We start from the raw sequence: 16856 nt of genomic DNA, 5'->3' as shown, positions 1-16856 counted from the left end.
TCTCTCCTCTGGCTCAAATTACATTTCTTAGAGAGAGACACCCAAAATATATGGACCTGGACTGGGAACGACTGAGATATATATATATATATATATATATATATATATATATATATATATATATATATATATATTTTTTTTTTTTTTTTTTTTAGTATTTTTTTTAGCATTTTTTTAAACACATATACAAATATATGTGTATATATATATATTTAGCAATATATGAAAGTCTAAACTGTTAAGTGCTTTTTAATTTATTTATTTTTTTTTTTACACAAAATTTCTTTCAGCTATAGGACCATGGTGTGGCTGGAATGACTAGATCTACCCATTAAATTAGGGTATTTCTACTCATTCTTCCTTGTTCTCCTCCTGAAACAAAAACAGTGATCAGGTTACAGCTTTAATGCATTAAACAAACAACATATCATTAAAAGAAAAGCAATAAATGTCAATTAAAAAAAAGAAGTTTAAGAACACAGGATTGTCGTCTGACACTAACTGGGTTTCCATCAGCCTGTGTTGATGCACCTTTTTAAGAATCACATGAGAAACAAATTTAAATGAGAATCCCTTAATTCACAAAATGTTTTATGCTCACTTGAGGTCATTTTGGATTTGTGTGAAAAAGGGTTCATGATGGAAAAGCATTTGTCAAATGAACTTTGATGTAGCGAACATTTCTCAATTATACTTCCCTTGTTTACTGTTGGTTACGAGGTTACCAATACTACAGTTCAGCTGCTCGACCAACTTGATGGAAATTATTTGGTCATAATTCTTATTTAAAATTACAAAATATATAAATATATATTTAGTGAACTTCACATTGTGCTTCACATCAGGATGGAAACTCAGCTCATGACAGATTCATTTGACTATTGTCAAAATCTTCAAAATGTATTAATCACCTTAAACCAGGCATGGGCACGGAGAGCATGCAGTTTACTTCGAATGTTGATGTTCAACTGCAGGCAAGCGCAGATGAAATCCCTGCATTCTGAAAAGAAAGAAATACAGTACATGTAAATATTGGCTTGAAGTTTAAACATGCTTTTTTCATTGACATTCAAATTGTTATACACAACCATCTGTAACTGAAGAGAAGATCTCACCTTTTGACCCTCTGGCAAACTCTATGTCTCTGTTATGCAACTTGAAGAGGTCAACTACTACTGGATATTTTTTAAACAATAGCAAAAACTGAAGAATCCCGAGTGACCACACTGTCGCTGGCTCCCCATGGTATCTGCCAGTGTTTAAAAACTCGGGAGGGGCGAAAAGTCTTGTGCCTGAAAGAAAGAGATTTTGTTTTTATTAGCACAACATCTAAATTTCCAACAGTGTAGATCAGGGGTGATTAAACCCAGGATCTGTGTCCTGCAGTGTTTAGCTCCAGCCCCACTAAGATGAAACTGAACAAGCTAATCAAGCTCTTACTAAGTATACTAAAGATTTTCTGTCAGGTGTGTTGAGGCAAGTTGGAGCTAAACTTAAGCCTCTAGGACTGAGCTTTGTCACCCCTGGTATAGATAAATAACAGCGGATGTTTCAAGAATCTCATTGAGCCTTGACCCATCACAAGAGCTCCTTAGAGCTTTGAGGGATTTACATACCTGAATAGTGATGGTAACAGTCTTTAGTAAGGAGGACACTGCACCCAAAGTCAATCAGTTTGACTTCAAAGGTCTCCGGATTTATCAGCAAGTTCTCCAGCTTGATATCGCTGTGAAACACTCCGCGTTGGCAGCACGTGTGAGCTGCAATTGTTACGTTGAACATGATTTTCCGTACCAAGTCCTCAGGGGTGTCTTCTTTGTTGTCGATTAAAAATTCACGTAAGTTCATACTGGGTATGAGCCGCTCCACGACTATGATGTAACGTTCAGCCTCAACCTTCCAGTCCAGAAGCTCAGCAATTTGTTTAACCCTGGGGCCTTTAGTGGCGAGATAGTGCAGAGCGATCTCTGATGGAAGGGGTTTTTCAAACCCACCCTAAAAGAAAAACAGTTGTTCAGATCATTTGATGGAAAAGTTAATTCCTGTAAAAACTGTTAGAGACATCTATCAGAAAAAACAGTGGGCAGATTATAGAGAGCAAAACAAAGACACATTATCAAAGGAGAATAACTGACACTTAGCATGTTTCTAAAATATCTGCAAACATATTATGGTATTTTTGTGCTTTAAAAGAGTCAAAAACTTACATACAGCACCTTTAAAATGACATGTTTAAAATAGAAACAGTTAATGAGAGCAAAGAGCACAGATAACTTACAACTTTGATGAGTCGCAAAGCCTTGGAATCGACTATTTTTACTGCCACTTGAAGGCCATCTTCTAAACGGGTCCCGGCAAAAACTGTTCCAAAGCCTCCTTTGCCCAGCTCAGCACCAATTTTATAGTGCTGTGAGTTGATCTCTGTGAAAAGAGAAATCAGAGAAGTTAATAACATGTGTGAAATAGTGACAGTGCTACCTTCATCTAAAACTACTCACCTTTCTGTTTCCGCTTTCTTTTTAATTCTGTCTCCACTACTCTCTCTCTCTCTCTCTTTCTCTCTCTCTTTCTCTCTCTCTCTCTTTCTCTCTCTCTCTATATATATAATATATATATACACACATACACACACACACACACATACATATACATACATATTAAAATATGCATTTGTGTTGGGTTTTTCAGGGTGTCATGGTTGTAAACTTACCAATGATGTGTGTGTCTTCATCCTTCAGCTTTTCTGGCTGAGGTGGAACAGCGCCCTCTGTCTGACAGGTTGCACCTTGAGCAACATCCTCTTTACAGCCGGGCTTAGCAGAGACCACATTTGGGGGGTTGTAATGACTACAGCCAGGCTCGGCAGAGACCACATTTGGAGGGGGGTCATCACCACAGCTGGACTCAGTAGAGACCACATTTGGAGGGGGGTCATCACCACAGCCGGACTCGGCAGACTCGAAATTAGTAGAGGTGTCATCACCACAGCCGGACTCGGCAGACTCAAAATTGGTAGAGGTGTCATTACCACAGCCGGACTCAGCAGACTCGAAATTGGTAGAGGTGTCATCACCACAGCCGGACTCGGCAGACTCGAAATTGGTAGAGGTGTCATCACCACAGCCGGACTCGGCAGACTCGAAATTGGTAGAGGTGTCATCACCACAGCCGGACTCGGCAGACTCGAAATTGGTAGAGGTGTCATCACCACAGCCGGACTCGGCAGACTCGTAATTGGTAGAGGTGTCATCACCACAGCCGGACTCGGCAGACTCGAAATTGGTAGAGGTGTCATCACCACAGCCGGACTCAGCTGAAAAGAAGCTGCTGTAGGAGCTGACTGTGAGCTCACTACTACAGTTGGACCCGGCTGAATAAATCTCTTGGGGGTAGTCATCACTACTGCTGGACTCAGCGTAGAAAAGGTATCGAGGAACATCATCACTGCTGGAGGAGCTGGCTATGTCCTTACTGTGACCATCGACAGGTTCTACCAGTGATTGTTCTTCACCGTGAACACTGTCAGGCTCTACCAGTGATGAATCGTCACCGTGAACACTGTCAGGCTCTACCAGTGATGGTTCTTCACCGTGAACACTGTCAGGCTCTACCAGTGATGAATCTTCACCGTGAACACTGTCAGGCTCTACCAGTGATGGTTCTTCACCGTGAACACTGTCAGGCTCTACCAGTGATGGTTCTTCACTGTGAACACTGACAGGCTCTACCAGTGATGGTTCTTCACCGTGAACACTGTCAGGCTCTACCAGTGATTGTTCTTCACCGTGAACACTGTCAGGCTCTACCAGTGATTGTTCTTCACTGTGAACGCTGACAGGCTCTACCAGTGATGGTTCTTCACCGTGAACACTGACAGGCTCTACCAGTGATGGTTCTTCACCGTGAACACTGTCAGGCTCTACCAGTGATGGTTCTTCACTCTGACCATCAACAGGTTCCTCCAGTGATGGTTCCTCAGTCTGAACATTGATCTGTTCCTCCAGATGCAAAGATGATTCTTCACACCAGTCACCGATTTCTCGACCTGAAGAAAAGGAATAATATGAAACAAAAGATTTTAGATTTACCTAAATAATATTTATCCAGTGTTTATTATTGATAATAACAAATGCTGTCAATTATGAACTGACTTTTAAGGTCATTTCTTTCTACTTTTACTTTTAGTTGTTGGTATCCTTGCACATGCAAGGATATTTTTTGCTGTGATCAGAATAGTGATTTTAATTGAGTTGCTGAATGTATATATAATCAGGTCATCCAAATATTTATTGTTAAGTTCATGGTTAGATACTGGATATTAGACATCTAGATAATGAGATCGTCCTTTCAGCTTCTATTTTGTATCATATAACAATAAATAAAATAACCCTAAGCTTGGCAAAAACAAAAATATGAAGAAAGTTTTCATGTTTTCCACTACAAATAGCATTAAAGCATGTGAAATAGGCATGTTGTCTGTTTGAGGATGTTTTTGTGGTATTTTTATCTACTTTAAGCAAGTCAGGAACCTTGCTGTATATGCAGGATGAGAGAGCTTTCAGAAACATCTTTATTTGTGTTCAGAAGATGGAAGAAGGTCTCAGGGGTTTGGAGTGACGTGAGGGTGAGTAATTAATTACAGAATTTGCATTTTTGGGTGAACGAACCCTTTTATCTTGAAGCAGAGAAAAGGACTATCTTGTTCATAAACAATGGTGTCAGGACTTTTCACCTTGATGACACTGACACATTCATTGACACGAATTCTTGCTTTTGAAGAATGAGCTATTCATTTTGAGCAAGAGACACGCTTTTGCAGGTAATCAACTAGGTTTTTGCAGTTTGCATTGAGAAAAACTAAATCAAGCAGCGTTTTCTTGACAAGTAAAAATATTCTCTTGTGTTCAGAAATATTTCAAATTGAACTGAGTTTTCCTTAAAACAAGCTAAATAATCTGCTGGGGGTGGGGGATTGATATCTGAACTAGACGAAAAACTAAAGCTATTATTTTATATTATTGTTGGCACCATATTAGACACGTTTGTGTGACGAATGTTTGACACCACATGTGTTTAGTTTTCATTAGGCCTATATTATTACCAAAAACCTTATTCACTTTTGTAAATATTTACAGTAAAGTCAAATAAGTGTAGAGCCCTACACAGACTCCAGTATACAAAATGAGCAACATGTAATTATAACACAACATTATTTACCATCACTGTTGGCCACAGGGGGTTCTGTGACCAGTCCTTCTTGACGGTCGAAGCTTTCATCTTGACCTGAGACGGTGGAACTGATGTTTCTTTCTCTCAGGAAGAGAGCAACTACTCCGAGTACGGTAAATAACATGAGGGGTTAATTTCCGTACACTTAAATATGAGAAATGTTAAATAAACCTACAATAAATACTGAAATTTACTGTACGTAAAGCTCGTTTGTCAGAGTAAGCCTTAATAAATCGTACGCTATCACTTGACGATACAAGAAAAGCAAATTATTCAAAGCAAACTTTGTACAACTCAACTAAACACTTGTCAAGTAAGAGTAATGGCGAAATGAGGAATGTAAGAGGTGTCTCTCGTAAGAATTCGAATGTGTTCCAGCGTTTCCCAGCCAACTGATACGTGATTGGTCAGTTTTGCGCTGTGTATCTTTAATTTTCTCCGAGTTGAAAAATACACTAGTTTTAGCGGTTGTTTTTGTCCTTCACGGGTGTTTTTGGAGTAAAATAAACGGATTTTTTTCATGAAATCTTTGACTCGTAAATATTTCCTGTTTGATGAATCAATACTGGTTTGGTGAACTTGAGATTCGTTTTTTTTTTTTATCAGGGTCGTTTTAAACACATTTACAAGCTTTGTCTTAGCGTTTATTTCGTAACTTTACTTCAAATGTAAGATATGGCCGCTGTGATGTACTAAGTGTATACTTATTGAACATGACATATCAGTGTATATCAATTTAAATGACTAGATCTGCCTTATCAAACTCCATATACTCTGCAAATACAAAAGTATGGTAACTTAAATTTAATGCTGAAATTAATAAAATGGCGCCATGTCATACTGATATTGCTTTAAAAGTCCATCCATTCACCTTTACCACCAGCAAAAACCTTTTAACATGTAATAATAATAGTCTTATTAATATTAATAGTCTTAGTAATATTCTGTTCTCCCTGCAGATTTTCTCCAAGCAGTCTCCTGTCACAACACACACATTTAGCCAACCTAAAGGCACTTTTTAGAGCCAACATCTATCTATCTATCTATCTATCTATCTATCTATCTATCTATCTATCTATCTATCTATCTATCTATCTATCTATCTATCTATCTATTTTCAAAACTCGTGTCCATATATGTTACTGTCTCTGTTATGTGTCTCTAAATCATAATATCTGTTGTCTTTATTTTGTTAACTTTACTCTCTCTCTCTCTCTCTCTCTCTCTCTCTCTCTCTCTCTCTCTCTCTCTCTCTCTCTCTCTCTCTCTCTATCTGACTACTTGTCTGTCAAAAATCAATTCACATTGTAAAAGGAAGCAGCCTGTGAAGCAGAGGCTGAAGAAAAAAGCTTCAGCAGTTGGAAGCAGGAGGAATGGGTGGTCGGTTGAAAGAAGAGCCACAACAATGCATCCAAAGATGAAGCAGTTGTTATAGTATGTACTTTTTAAAACTGTTTTTTTTTTTTTTTTTTCAGTAAAAAAAATGTCAAACATTGAATGTGCAGTGCATCCGGAAAGTCTTAGCGCCTCACTTTTTCTACATTTTTTGTTACAGCCTCATTCTTAAATGGATTAAATTCATTTATTTCCTCAAAATTCTAAACATAATACCCCATAATGACAATGTGAAAAAGATTTTTTTGTAATTGTTGTTTATTTATTTATTTTTTAATTTTAAATCCTGAAAAATCACACGTGCATAAGTATTCACAGCCTTTGCTCAAAACTTTGTTGATGCACCTTCGGCAGCAATTACAGCCTCAAGTCTTTTTTAAGATAATGCCCCAAGCTTGGCACACCTGTCTTTAGGAATTTTTGCCCCATCCTCTTTGCAGTATCTCTCAAGCTCTATCAGAAATGCCAACTCGTCCAGCTGGGACTCGAACCAGTGACCTTCTTGCTGTAAGGTGATAGTGCTATCCACTGAGCCACCGTGCCACCCTTCTACGTTAATAATGTGTAAAATTGTAAAACATCTTTACAATGTGGAGCGTTCACCCTTTTGGCTGTATAATCAGTAGCTTCTGCCTTTACTTTGAGTTAATCTGTAGATTGTCACTGTCCAGTTGTACAGTAGTCACACAGTTTTGCCAATATTTGAGCTAATCCTGAGCTAATGTTTAGAGGCCCTCATGGTTTCATCCTTTTGTTTAGTTTTTTCAATGTAGAAGAGTTGTTTGTGTTGTATCAGCCTTTCTTATTTCCTAATTTCACCACAAAGTTAAACATCTTGTATGATATTGCAGTTTTTCTCAGTCACTTTAGTAGGTTTCTCAGATCAAAATTGAAATGAGCAAAACAGGAAGTTCATTTCTCAAAACAATACGTACAAATAGCAAAACACCATGGATTATCTGCATAAGCCAGTCTCTTGAATCCTTAGTTCATCTCTCAAAACTAAATTTCTGTGTCAATGAATGTGTCAGTGCCATCATAAAGACAAGTCCTTGTGTCATTGTGTACGGATAAGACAGTCAGATCATTTAGTCTTGTTGTCCATAAAACATTGTACTCTGGAGGGGTCTCCTGGTGTAAACGATTGCAATATTTTTGTTTGCAGTTTGTACTGTAATTTGTTGACAGATCATGTCATTGTGATACAGAAAGACAAATGCAGCACCGCATAGCACAAAAAAACAAAAACAAAAGTAGAAATGTGAACATAGGACAATCTCAGATGCCATTTCATCAGAAAAAGTCAAGATTAACCTGGGAAAATGTACAAACTGTAGACCAGGGGTCACCAACCTTTATGAAACTGAGAGCTACTTCTTGTGTACCGATAATGTGGAGGGCTACCAGTTTGATAAACACCTCTCAAATCACAAATTTGCTCAATTTACTTTTAGTTATACTTTATGTTTTTGGTAATAATTAATGATATTCATCCATGTGAAGACACTGATCATGTTAATGATTCTCACAAAATTTATCAGCAATGATTTAACAGGGTAGGAAATACCCTGTATTTACTGTATCAATGTGCAACACTTTATTTTTATATATCTCTGCAAATATTTACATTTTTAAATGATTATTTCTATATTAGATGAAGCTTACTGGTAAGTGGCGCTATGGTGAGCTATTTTTAGAACAGGCCTGCGGGCAACACATGTGATCCTCGCGGGCACCATGTTGGTGACCCCTGCTGTAGACAGATTTAGAAAGAAAAGTCTAATGGAAATGTATAGATAAATGCATTATGACAACATATGACAACTTGGATGTAAAGACTTATGCAATGAAAAAACGATTAAATGTTGTGGGGGTGGATTAATTCAACAGAAACCAAAATAATAAATTAATAAAAATAATAAATTTAGATCAACATGACATAAGCAGCTGATAATGTAGTAAACATCAGAGAATTGCACATAATCATTTGCATGGTCGTGCAAAAGCATTTGCGACTTGTTCAAAGGAGTCAGAAGCTGCTTTTCTGATGTGCACAAGTGACACGATGATGTGGAGATTGAACAGGTAGTTTCGAGAATTTAATTCTGATCTGAGACATGGACCAACGCCACTGAGAAAAACTGTAATTGGTATGCGGTCATCAGAGATGCTTGACTGAATGTTGTCAATAATTAATAATATACACATATTTTTTCTTTTTTGCTTTTCTGTTGCTTTAAACATTAAATACCCAATCTTGTCATTGCAGGTTAAGAAACTCCTCGCCGTTGAGTACTAGCCTGTTCTGCTTCTCAGCAAGGAGACTAAGAACAAAGAACACAAATGTGAAATATTGACCCCTCGGTGCACACTTTCCACTTATGCCCAAGACTACCTTCAGAAGATTGGCTCATTTTCTCAACACTTTTGTGAAGGTGAGATGCATGCGCGATATTTTTAAAGTCACTGTAAAAGACACTGGGTTCCACACAACTCCAAGTTTACTTAATTGTTTTTTTTTTCTTTTTACAAATTTAAGCAAATTAAACATTAAAAAGTAAGTAATAAACTAATTTGCAACAAGTAGTTTAAACAAGCACATTTTTTGAGTGTATAGTTAACATCTTGTCTTGATGTTTGTCTTGATGTTTACCTTTATGAAGGAGCAGGTGGAGGAGGCGACTATGATGGAGAGCCAAGTGCAGCAGGTGACCATTTGAGGAGCAGGTGGAGGAGGTGACCTTGGGCACGACCATTTCTCCTATGACCAAACGTCTTGTGCAGAGCTGCAGTTTAGGCGCCTGAGGCTGGAGAACGCTAGACGTCCATCGTGGAGAAGCTGCAGGTGGGAGTGGTCACCAGCTGGTGTACAGGCTGGCCCTTCAGGATCAATGCGAGGACTCGTCGGTCACTGGAGTCTTACAGGAATCAGTCTCATGCTCTCCACTCCTCCATGACCACCACAGCAGCTGCTCAGGATACGGCCTGGCTCAGGATTTTAGAAACCTTGGGATTAATAAAAAAAAAAGACTAACATACAGTAAGTGCAGATGCCGTTCAAATTATAATGTCTTTTAGGAAGTGTTCCTGGCTCCAGTTGCCCTAAATAATGCAGCATAACAATCCTTTAGAGGAGAGGTTCTCAAAGTGGGGGTCGGGACCCCCCGAGGGGTCGCGGGACAATGAAGGGGGGTTGCCTGGTGATTTTCAAAAATCAATTAATTTGTATTAAACCTTAAGACTTACTGTATTTTATCAATAACCTACTGAAGAGGAAAAAAATAGTCGTTTATAGTTAATATAAACTATATATTTACTATAGTAGCTTATAGTTACTAGTTCTATTGGATTGCGACTTCTCGGGTAATTACATTATACTAAAGACACCAAGTACCAAGTACCAAGCCCTCTATAAAACAAGTGAGAATTTGGCCAGAGGGAGCTATGTCTGAATTACAGGACTGCTTTGATCGCACAGACTGGACTGTGTTCAGAGAGGCCTCCACAAATGGCCAAGGCACAGATATGAATGAATATGCTGATGCTGTATCCAGTTATATTTTTAAGTGTATGGAGGATGGCTGTGTCACTAAGAACATTAAAGTCAGAGCGAATGAGAAACACTGGATGACTGCAGAGGTGCAGGCTTTGCTAAAAACAAGAAACTCTGCTTTCAAGTGAGGGGATGCAGCTGTCCTTAGGTCTGCTCGGGCCAATCTGAATAGGGCAATCAGAGTGGCAAAATGAGCCCATGGAAATAAGATTAAAGAATACTTCCAGGACCACAAAGACACTATAGGGGCCCTATCATACAACCGGGGCAATGTGGCGAAAGGCGCGGCGCAATACTCTTTTGCTACTTTTAGCTCGGCGCAAGGGTCATTTTGAGGCGTTGCGCCACGCTGTTTAAATAGCAAATGCATTTGCGCTCAAATGTGCGCCCATAGGCGTTCTGGTCTAAAAAAGCAGGCGTGTTTTGGTGCGTTACTATTTTGAGAAACTGTAAATAGTCTGATCTTTAGACCAGAACAAAGTCGCTCTGTTGTCTGGCGCAAAGTGCACCTGGCTTACACACTACAAACAAGATGCAGAGCAATACGCAAATATCTTTACATATGAAAAATATATAATATCTTAAGGATATATATATATATATATAATAAGGATATATACAGGATATAAATAAAAATGACTAAAATATTACGAAACATATTAATTTCTAGCTTACTTGAAGTTTTAAAAACCACTGCCTTACTTTCTTCCTCTCGCGAGGCTTTTTCAGTTCATTCAATTTGCTTTTGTATAATGTTATTATTATTAGCAGTATTATTTATTATATCCATATTTATATTTGTTTTATTAAAAAACAAGCTTAGATTTGTCCACCTGTCAAATTTTAGACAATATGGGGCATGGCAGGTGTATTTGGATATAACTCAGTATTTTGAGCACACTTTGTTATTATTGTTCATTTATTCGTTTGCTGGAAATTAGAACTGAATTTAGAAATAGTTTTGAAACAAATCTTTGCGCGTAACAAACGAAATTAATTATTTATAGGCTAATTGATGTCTGTGCGTAAAGGTTTCCCTATCCACGAGAGCAAAAGCGAAAGTGAAATTACTTTACGTCAAAATGCGCTTATGGCGTGACGCAGCTGGCTCTTAAAGGGAATGGGAGATGAGGCTTTAATTGGTTTATTCTCAAAACACACCTATAACTCATTAAGAAAATAAACTCAACCCTTTTAGACCATGCGCCATGGCGCAAAGCGGATATTCCCGTCCTTAAATTAGCAAAAATGCATTCTGACACGCCCTGAAAGCGTTTGCGCCCTGCGTTTTGCGCTCTGCGCATGGATCGTCAAAATAGAGCCCTAGAAGTTTATGGCAGGGTATTCAGTCTGTCACAGACTATACAAGCATCTCATTGTCCTGTGAAAACAACTTTAACTTACTTAATGATCTTAACAACTACTTTGTAAGGTTTGATGCTGTTTTACACCAGCAGTGAAGGCCACATTGCAGCACGACGAGCAGGTGCTAAGCTTTGATATCACTAATGTCCGCAAGACCCTAATGAAAGTAAACGCTGGTAAGGCGGCTGGGCCTGACAAAATACCAGGCAGAGTACTCAAGGGGTGTGCAGAACAACTTGCGCCTGTACTGACGGACATAATTAATATCTTTCTGCATCAAGCTGTTGTGCCATCATGCTACAAAACATTTGCTATCATTCCAGTGCCAAAAAGACCTTCAGTCACTTCTTTAAATGACTATCGGCCGATAGCTTTAACTTCACTGATAATGAAATGCTTTGAGAAACTGGTAAAAAGTCATATCACCTCCATCCTGCCTACTTCACTTGACCCATTTCAGTTAGCCTGTCGGCCAAACAGGTCAACTGATGATGCTATATCCACTGCACTGCATCTGAGTCTTGAACACTTGGAGAGTAGAAACACATCGGTACAGGTGCTGTTTGTTAGTTTTAGCTCTGCTTTTAATACTATTATTCCTCAGCACCAATAAATTAATCAATCAATCATCAATAAATTAGCATCTCTAGGTCTTAATACACCTCTTCAGAACCGGATTCTTGACTTTCTGACAAATAGGCTACAGTTTGTGCGAGCGGAGGGTATTTCGTCATCTACCACTCTGCTCCATACAGGCTCCCCTCAGGGGTGCGTCTTGAGTCCACTTCTATACACTCTGATGACCCATGATTGTTGTGCAAAACTTAGCACTAATCACATTATTAAATATGCTGATGACACCACAATAGTGGGTCTCATCCAGGATAATGATGAGAGGAACTACAGGGAGGAGGTAAAGCTCTTCACAGAGTGGTGCAGGGATAACAATTTAATTCTTTGGCCATGTATCTTTGGCCATGTATATTATATATATAATATATTATGTATATTATCAGGAGTCTCTCTCCTGATAATATATGGACCTAGACTGGGAACGACACAGAAATATATATATATATGTGTGTTTTTTTCTTTTATTAACATTTTTTAAAAACTAAATATGAAAGCTAAGTTAATGTATACGAAAGTGAGTTATAAACTCACTTGATAATATGCAGAATTGATACACTCACCAAACAATTTCAGATATGCAAAAGCCCACTTGCAAATTAATTTAGATTCATTTAATAAGAAAAATGAAATACACAAATAGTTGGAAAGTGTAATGGTGAAAAAGTGTAATGGTTAATTGTAGCCTAGTTATACATATTCATATAGAGAGATGCATTTTGTTGTATTGTTTATATATAAAGTTGCATTTTGAAAATAACAAAATTATAAACAAACAATACAGTGTAACATGGAGTAATGATGTGCTTTGATAAGAATGCAGTGGTATTGACTACCAGACAGCTGCTGAACATTTAGACAAACAATTTACTACTTTCTAAAATTTAAAGGACCATTTAGCTACCTGACAAACAAAAACCCAGACAACATTAGATTTTTTTAACATTGATTTATTGACAACAATATCATTAGAGATTGCCAGTTTTCTTTAAATGAAGCTGAATCCTTGCATCAAAAAAAAAAAAGTTATGCATAAGTACTCTGCAAAAATTATTTTCTTACTTAAGAGTCTCAGACTTGTTTCTAGTCCAAATATCTAAAAATTCTCAGAAACAGTAAGGAATGGAAAAAGAAAAAAAAAATTCATGCCATTTTACATATTACCTGGACGTATGCGAAACATATCAAAATAGTTTTTTTATTTGATTTATGATTTAAGAATTATAACTTGAGGTATAACAAAAGTCATTATATTTGAAATGTTTTGTTATTTGCAGCTACAAATTGTGACCCTGACTTTCCCATATTTAGCATATATAATTATTTTCTTTGTAACAAATTGTTACAATAAATATTATGAAACAATAAGTGATAAACATTATGAATGCATGTACAGTGCAAACTTCATTGCCAATATATAAAATGTACTGTATAGCTAAATGAACACAAATAAGTAGACCATTTATAATTTTGAGTTTCTCTATGCATTTATAGATATATGATCGTTTAATTGTTTAAACTAGAACAGGATTGCATTATATCAAATGTAATTGAATGCAATGCAATTTTAAAATTTTAAATAAAATTCAATTTTCATATCTGTTTAGATTTATTTCAATATTTAAGAAAGGCAAATATGGAGGAATAATGTAGTGTAGATTTGGCTGACTACCCAGACCACGCAAGTGTATTGTCTAATCTATGAGAAAATATATATCTTTAAATTAGTTATTAAATATATAATAATTACTCCCTTGCTGAGACAAAAAAGTCAATGAAAATTAGCCTACATAACACACTTTCTTATGTAGGTTAATGTTCTTTTACTTTTTTGTTGATGTAGAACATGTAGCTAGCCTGCCTGCACATAGTTTGCTAAAATTTAGTCAAACTAACACATTGCTGTTATATTACACCAATGGTTGGGTGTGATAAAGCTCTGGAGGCTTATACTGTACTGTACTCTCTCTACTGGACGCATCAGGAACAACAGGGGTGTAAAACTGCCTGGGCCGTAGATCTGTCTGGATCCAAGTCTGCAGTCTCCCCCTTCTCTAATTATTTGACTGAATTTTTATTTTCCTTTTTTTACAGGAATAATCTAAATATTAACGTAGAAATATGAGTTACTCTCTAAAAATACATACAAATCTTTCCTTTAAAAAAATAACGTAATACCAAATTACAAGCAATAACTGAAAATTTAATGTTAGAATTTTTTATTACAGAACAGATGTGTAAAACAACAGGTATTTCCCTGTATAATGAAAAAACTGGAAAATTCTGTAAAAAAATACAGACAATTATCTGTAAAATGACGTTTATTTTTACAGTGCAGTTCTGAAGAGGCAATAACACCAAACTAATCTAATAAGGGGTTCAAATGAAGAGATTTAAAAGACAATGAAGAGCTTATAAAGACATTAAAAAGAATAAAAACTGCACACAACTTCTCAAACTGCAACCATAAAATGGTCAGAATACTCCTGCTTGCTTGTTTGTTTGACAGTTTTGCACACAATGCTTGCTATTGCAGCTAATACAAACTCAGAAATGCAACCGCTTCCCACAGATAACTGAGGTTATTCTCTTCGGCCCCTCAGAAACAAGAATGTCTTATATTGGGGGCTTGGGAAGTCTTACACCATATGTTAAATCTCAAGTAAAAAATGTAGGAGTTATCTTTGATTGGGAGTTTTGTCTAGAAAAATTGTATTGTTTTATGTTCAATCCACTTAACTTTGTAAAAAGTATTAAGTTAACTGGGTGGCACGGTGGCTCAGTTCTCAGAATCAAAAAACTCCATCACATGTATGCTTGTACATCAAACACATTCAGCTCAGTAATGTTAAATCCAGCTAATCTGTGTTAAATCTACAAACGTTGTCATTTCTTGTTCCTGAATGATCTCAGTTGAAACACACAATAATCAGCAGTAATCCACATTTAAAAAATAGAAGAAGCACTTATTTTTGACAAATGTGACTTTATTTCAAACTTTAGTACAAAATTCATGATTGTCATCAGTTGTGAGGCTTGTCGCCCCAGACTAATGTCAGTTTTTGTCCGTGTTCAGCTCAGCACCACCTTCAAGATGGGCAGTTTCCAGTGGCACCACGTGGAGGAACGGACTTCGCCACCTATATATACAGGGTTTGGATTATCACTCACCATGAACTACAACTACACACAAAATCACTAGTCAATAAATGATGTCCTCCAACCATAAATCATATACCACATTAGCAAAACATTAGACTAGAGAAGGTGGTATATGAGGACAATATTAAAGCAAATACTAAAGGTAGTAACTTTATTCATCTTCAGAACACAAATGAAGATATCTGAATGAAAATAATGAAGATATTTTAGTTAAATCTGAGAGCTCCTTAATCTCTCATAGACAGCAAGATTCCTGACTATGAGGATACTTTTATGTGCACATAAAACAAAAATAACTTTATTCAACAGTTTCTTCCCTCAGTGTCAGTATAGGGCGCGCGTTCACGTGTTGCGCCTCTGACATATAACCTTGGATGTGCCTGTGAAGTTTTTAAGAGAGGAAGTCAGAGAGGAAGTCGCACAGGCATCCGTGGGGTATATGTCACTGCACAGTGCTTGTGAACGCGTGCCCTATAATCACACTGAGGAGAAGAAACTGTGAATAAAAATGTTTGTTTTATGTGAAGGCGTATGATCTGTTTTGAGGATGTTTTTTTACTGTTTTTGTGGACTTTGAGTCTGGATGAGGGAGCTCTAACATAAAAATAAAAATAGTTAAAATAGTGAACACGAGGATGAGTAATAAATAACAAAACTTACTTTTTTTCAATATTTTATTTATTAATATTTTTTGCTTGTTTTTAGAAGAATTTCTGATTAGTCAATAACATGGCCAGATTTATATTTCAGTATAGGCATTTTTTATAGTTTTATTTATTAATGATGTTTTATATTTTATCAGGAGTCTCTCTACTCTGGCTCAAATTACATTTCTTAGAGAGAGACACTCAAAGTATATGGACCTGGACTGGGAACGACACATAAAACAAAAATAACTTTATTCAACAGTTTCTTCCCTCAGTGTCAGTATAGGGCACGCGTTCACGTGTTGCGCCTCTGACATATAACCTTGGATGTGCCTGTGAAGTTTTTAAGAGAGGAAGTCAGAGAGGAAGTCGCACAGGCATCCGTGGGGTATATGTCACTGCACAGTGCTTGTGAACGCGTGCCCTATAATCACACTGAGGAGTAGAAACTGTGAATAAAAATGTTTGTTTATTATTTTTTACTTTTTAGTTTTATTTATTAATGATGTTTTTTTATTTATTTATACATATTTTTTTACTTTTTTTATTGTTTTATTTATTAATGATGTTTTTTATTTTTCTATTTTAAACTTTTTTATTGTTTTATTTTATTAATTGTTTTTCCAGTTTTTTTTCCAAATTGGCTGGTGAGTGATAATGTTCATTGGAAACCCTGTATATATATCAGTTGATCCCAGTAGTCTTTGGTCAGGAGTCTCTCTCCTCTGGCTCAAATTACATTTCTTAGAGAGAGACACCCAAAATATATGGACCTGGACTGGGAACGACTGATATATATATATATATATATATATATATATATATATATATATATTTTTTTTTAGTATTTTTTTTAGCATTTTTTTAAACACATA

The 16856-nt window shown here is 36.7% G+C and overlaps 3 protein-coding genes across 9 annotated transcripts in view; 1 reads left to right on the top strand and 2 right to left on the bottom strand.

Annotated features, from left to right (window-relative positions):
• Nucleotides 1-16856, top strand: part of ttll2 (tubulin tyrosine ligase-like family, member 2) — a 68293-nt gene that overhangs the window by 31069 nt on the left and 20368 nt on the right. For 2 of the 6 annotated variants that reach the window (XM_073933269.1, XM_073933268.1), the window contains exon 1: nucleotides 9489-9664. The exons of 1 other annotated variant lie outside the window; for it this stretch is intronic. The gene's annotated coding sequence lies outside the window, so the exon portion shown is untranslated. Of the gene's footprint in view, nucleotides 1-3850; nucleotides 4625-5235; nucleotides 5343-6543; nucleotides 6664-8893; nucleotides 9060-9287; nucleotides 9665-15248; nucleotides 15326-16856 lie in introns of those variants that run through there. 3 more of the 6 variants (XM_073933260.1, XM_073933261.1, XM_073933259.1) reach the window with 3 other exon arrangements.
• On the bottom strand, nucleotides 155-6439 carry pimr213 (Pim proto-oncogene, serine/threonine kinase, related 213). Of its 2 annotated transcripts, none has more exon segments than NM_001030117.2 (7): nucleotides 155-372; nucleotides 912-1000; nucleotides 1116-1292; nucleotides 1795-1995; nucleotides 2279-2421; nucleotides 2711-4045; nucleotides 5218-5561. In NM_001030117.2, coding segments are annotated over 5 exon segments (1848 nt in total). In that variant the 5' UTR covers nucleotides 5354-5561; the 3' UTR covers nucleotides 155-372; nucleotides 912-1000; nucleotides 1116-1259.
• Nucleotides 16837-16856, bottom strand: part of pimr115 (Pim proto-oncogene, serine/threonine kinase, related 115) — a 7111-nt gene continuing 7091 nt past the window's right edge. Inside the window, exon 7 of the mRNA XM_073933653.1 lies at nucleotides 16837-16856. This exon is cut by the window's right edge and continues 186 nt beyond it. The gene's annotated coding sequence lies outside the window, so the exon portion shown is untranslated.

Source organism: Danio rerio, chromosome 20 (assembly GCF_049306965.1).
Source record: "Danio rerio strain Tuebingen ecotype United States chromosome 20, GRCz12tu, whole genome shotgun sequence".
NCBI classification, from domain to species: Eukaryota; Metazoa; Chordata; class Actinopteri; order Cypriniformes; family Danionidae; genus Danio; species Danio rerio.
The sequence above is the reverse complement of the archived record's forward strand: the minus strand, read 5'-3'. Positions and strand labels throughout refer to the sequence as shown.

Coding starts and splice junctions, on each gene's coding strand:
- pimr213 (XM_068215474.2), bottom strand. CDS start 5,353: ATGTTATTTACCGTACTCGGAGTAGTTGCTCTCTTCCTGAGAGAAAGA. Junction 4,046..5,217: donor CCCTGTGGCCAACAGTGATG/GTAAATAATGTT, acceptor CCTTTTCTTCAG/GTCGAGAAATCGGTGACTGG. Junction 2,422..2,710: donor TGAAGACACACACATCATTG/GTAAGTTTACAA, acceptor CTCTTTTCACAG/AGATCAACTCACAGCACTAT.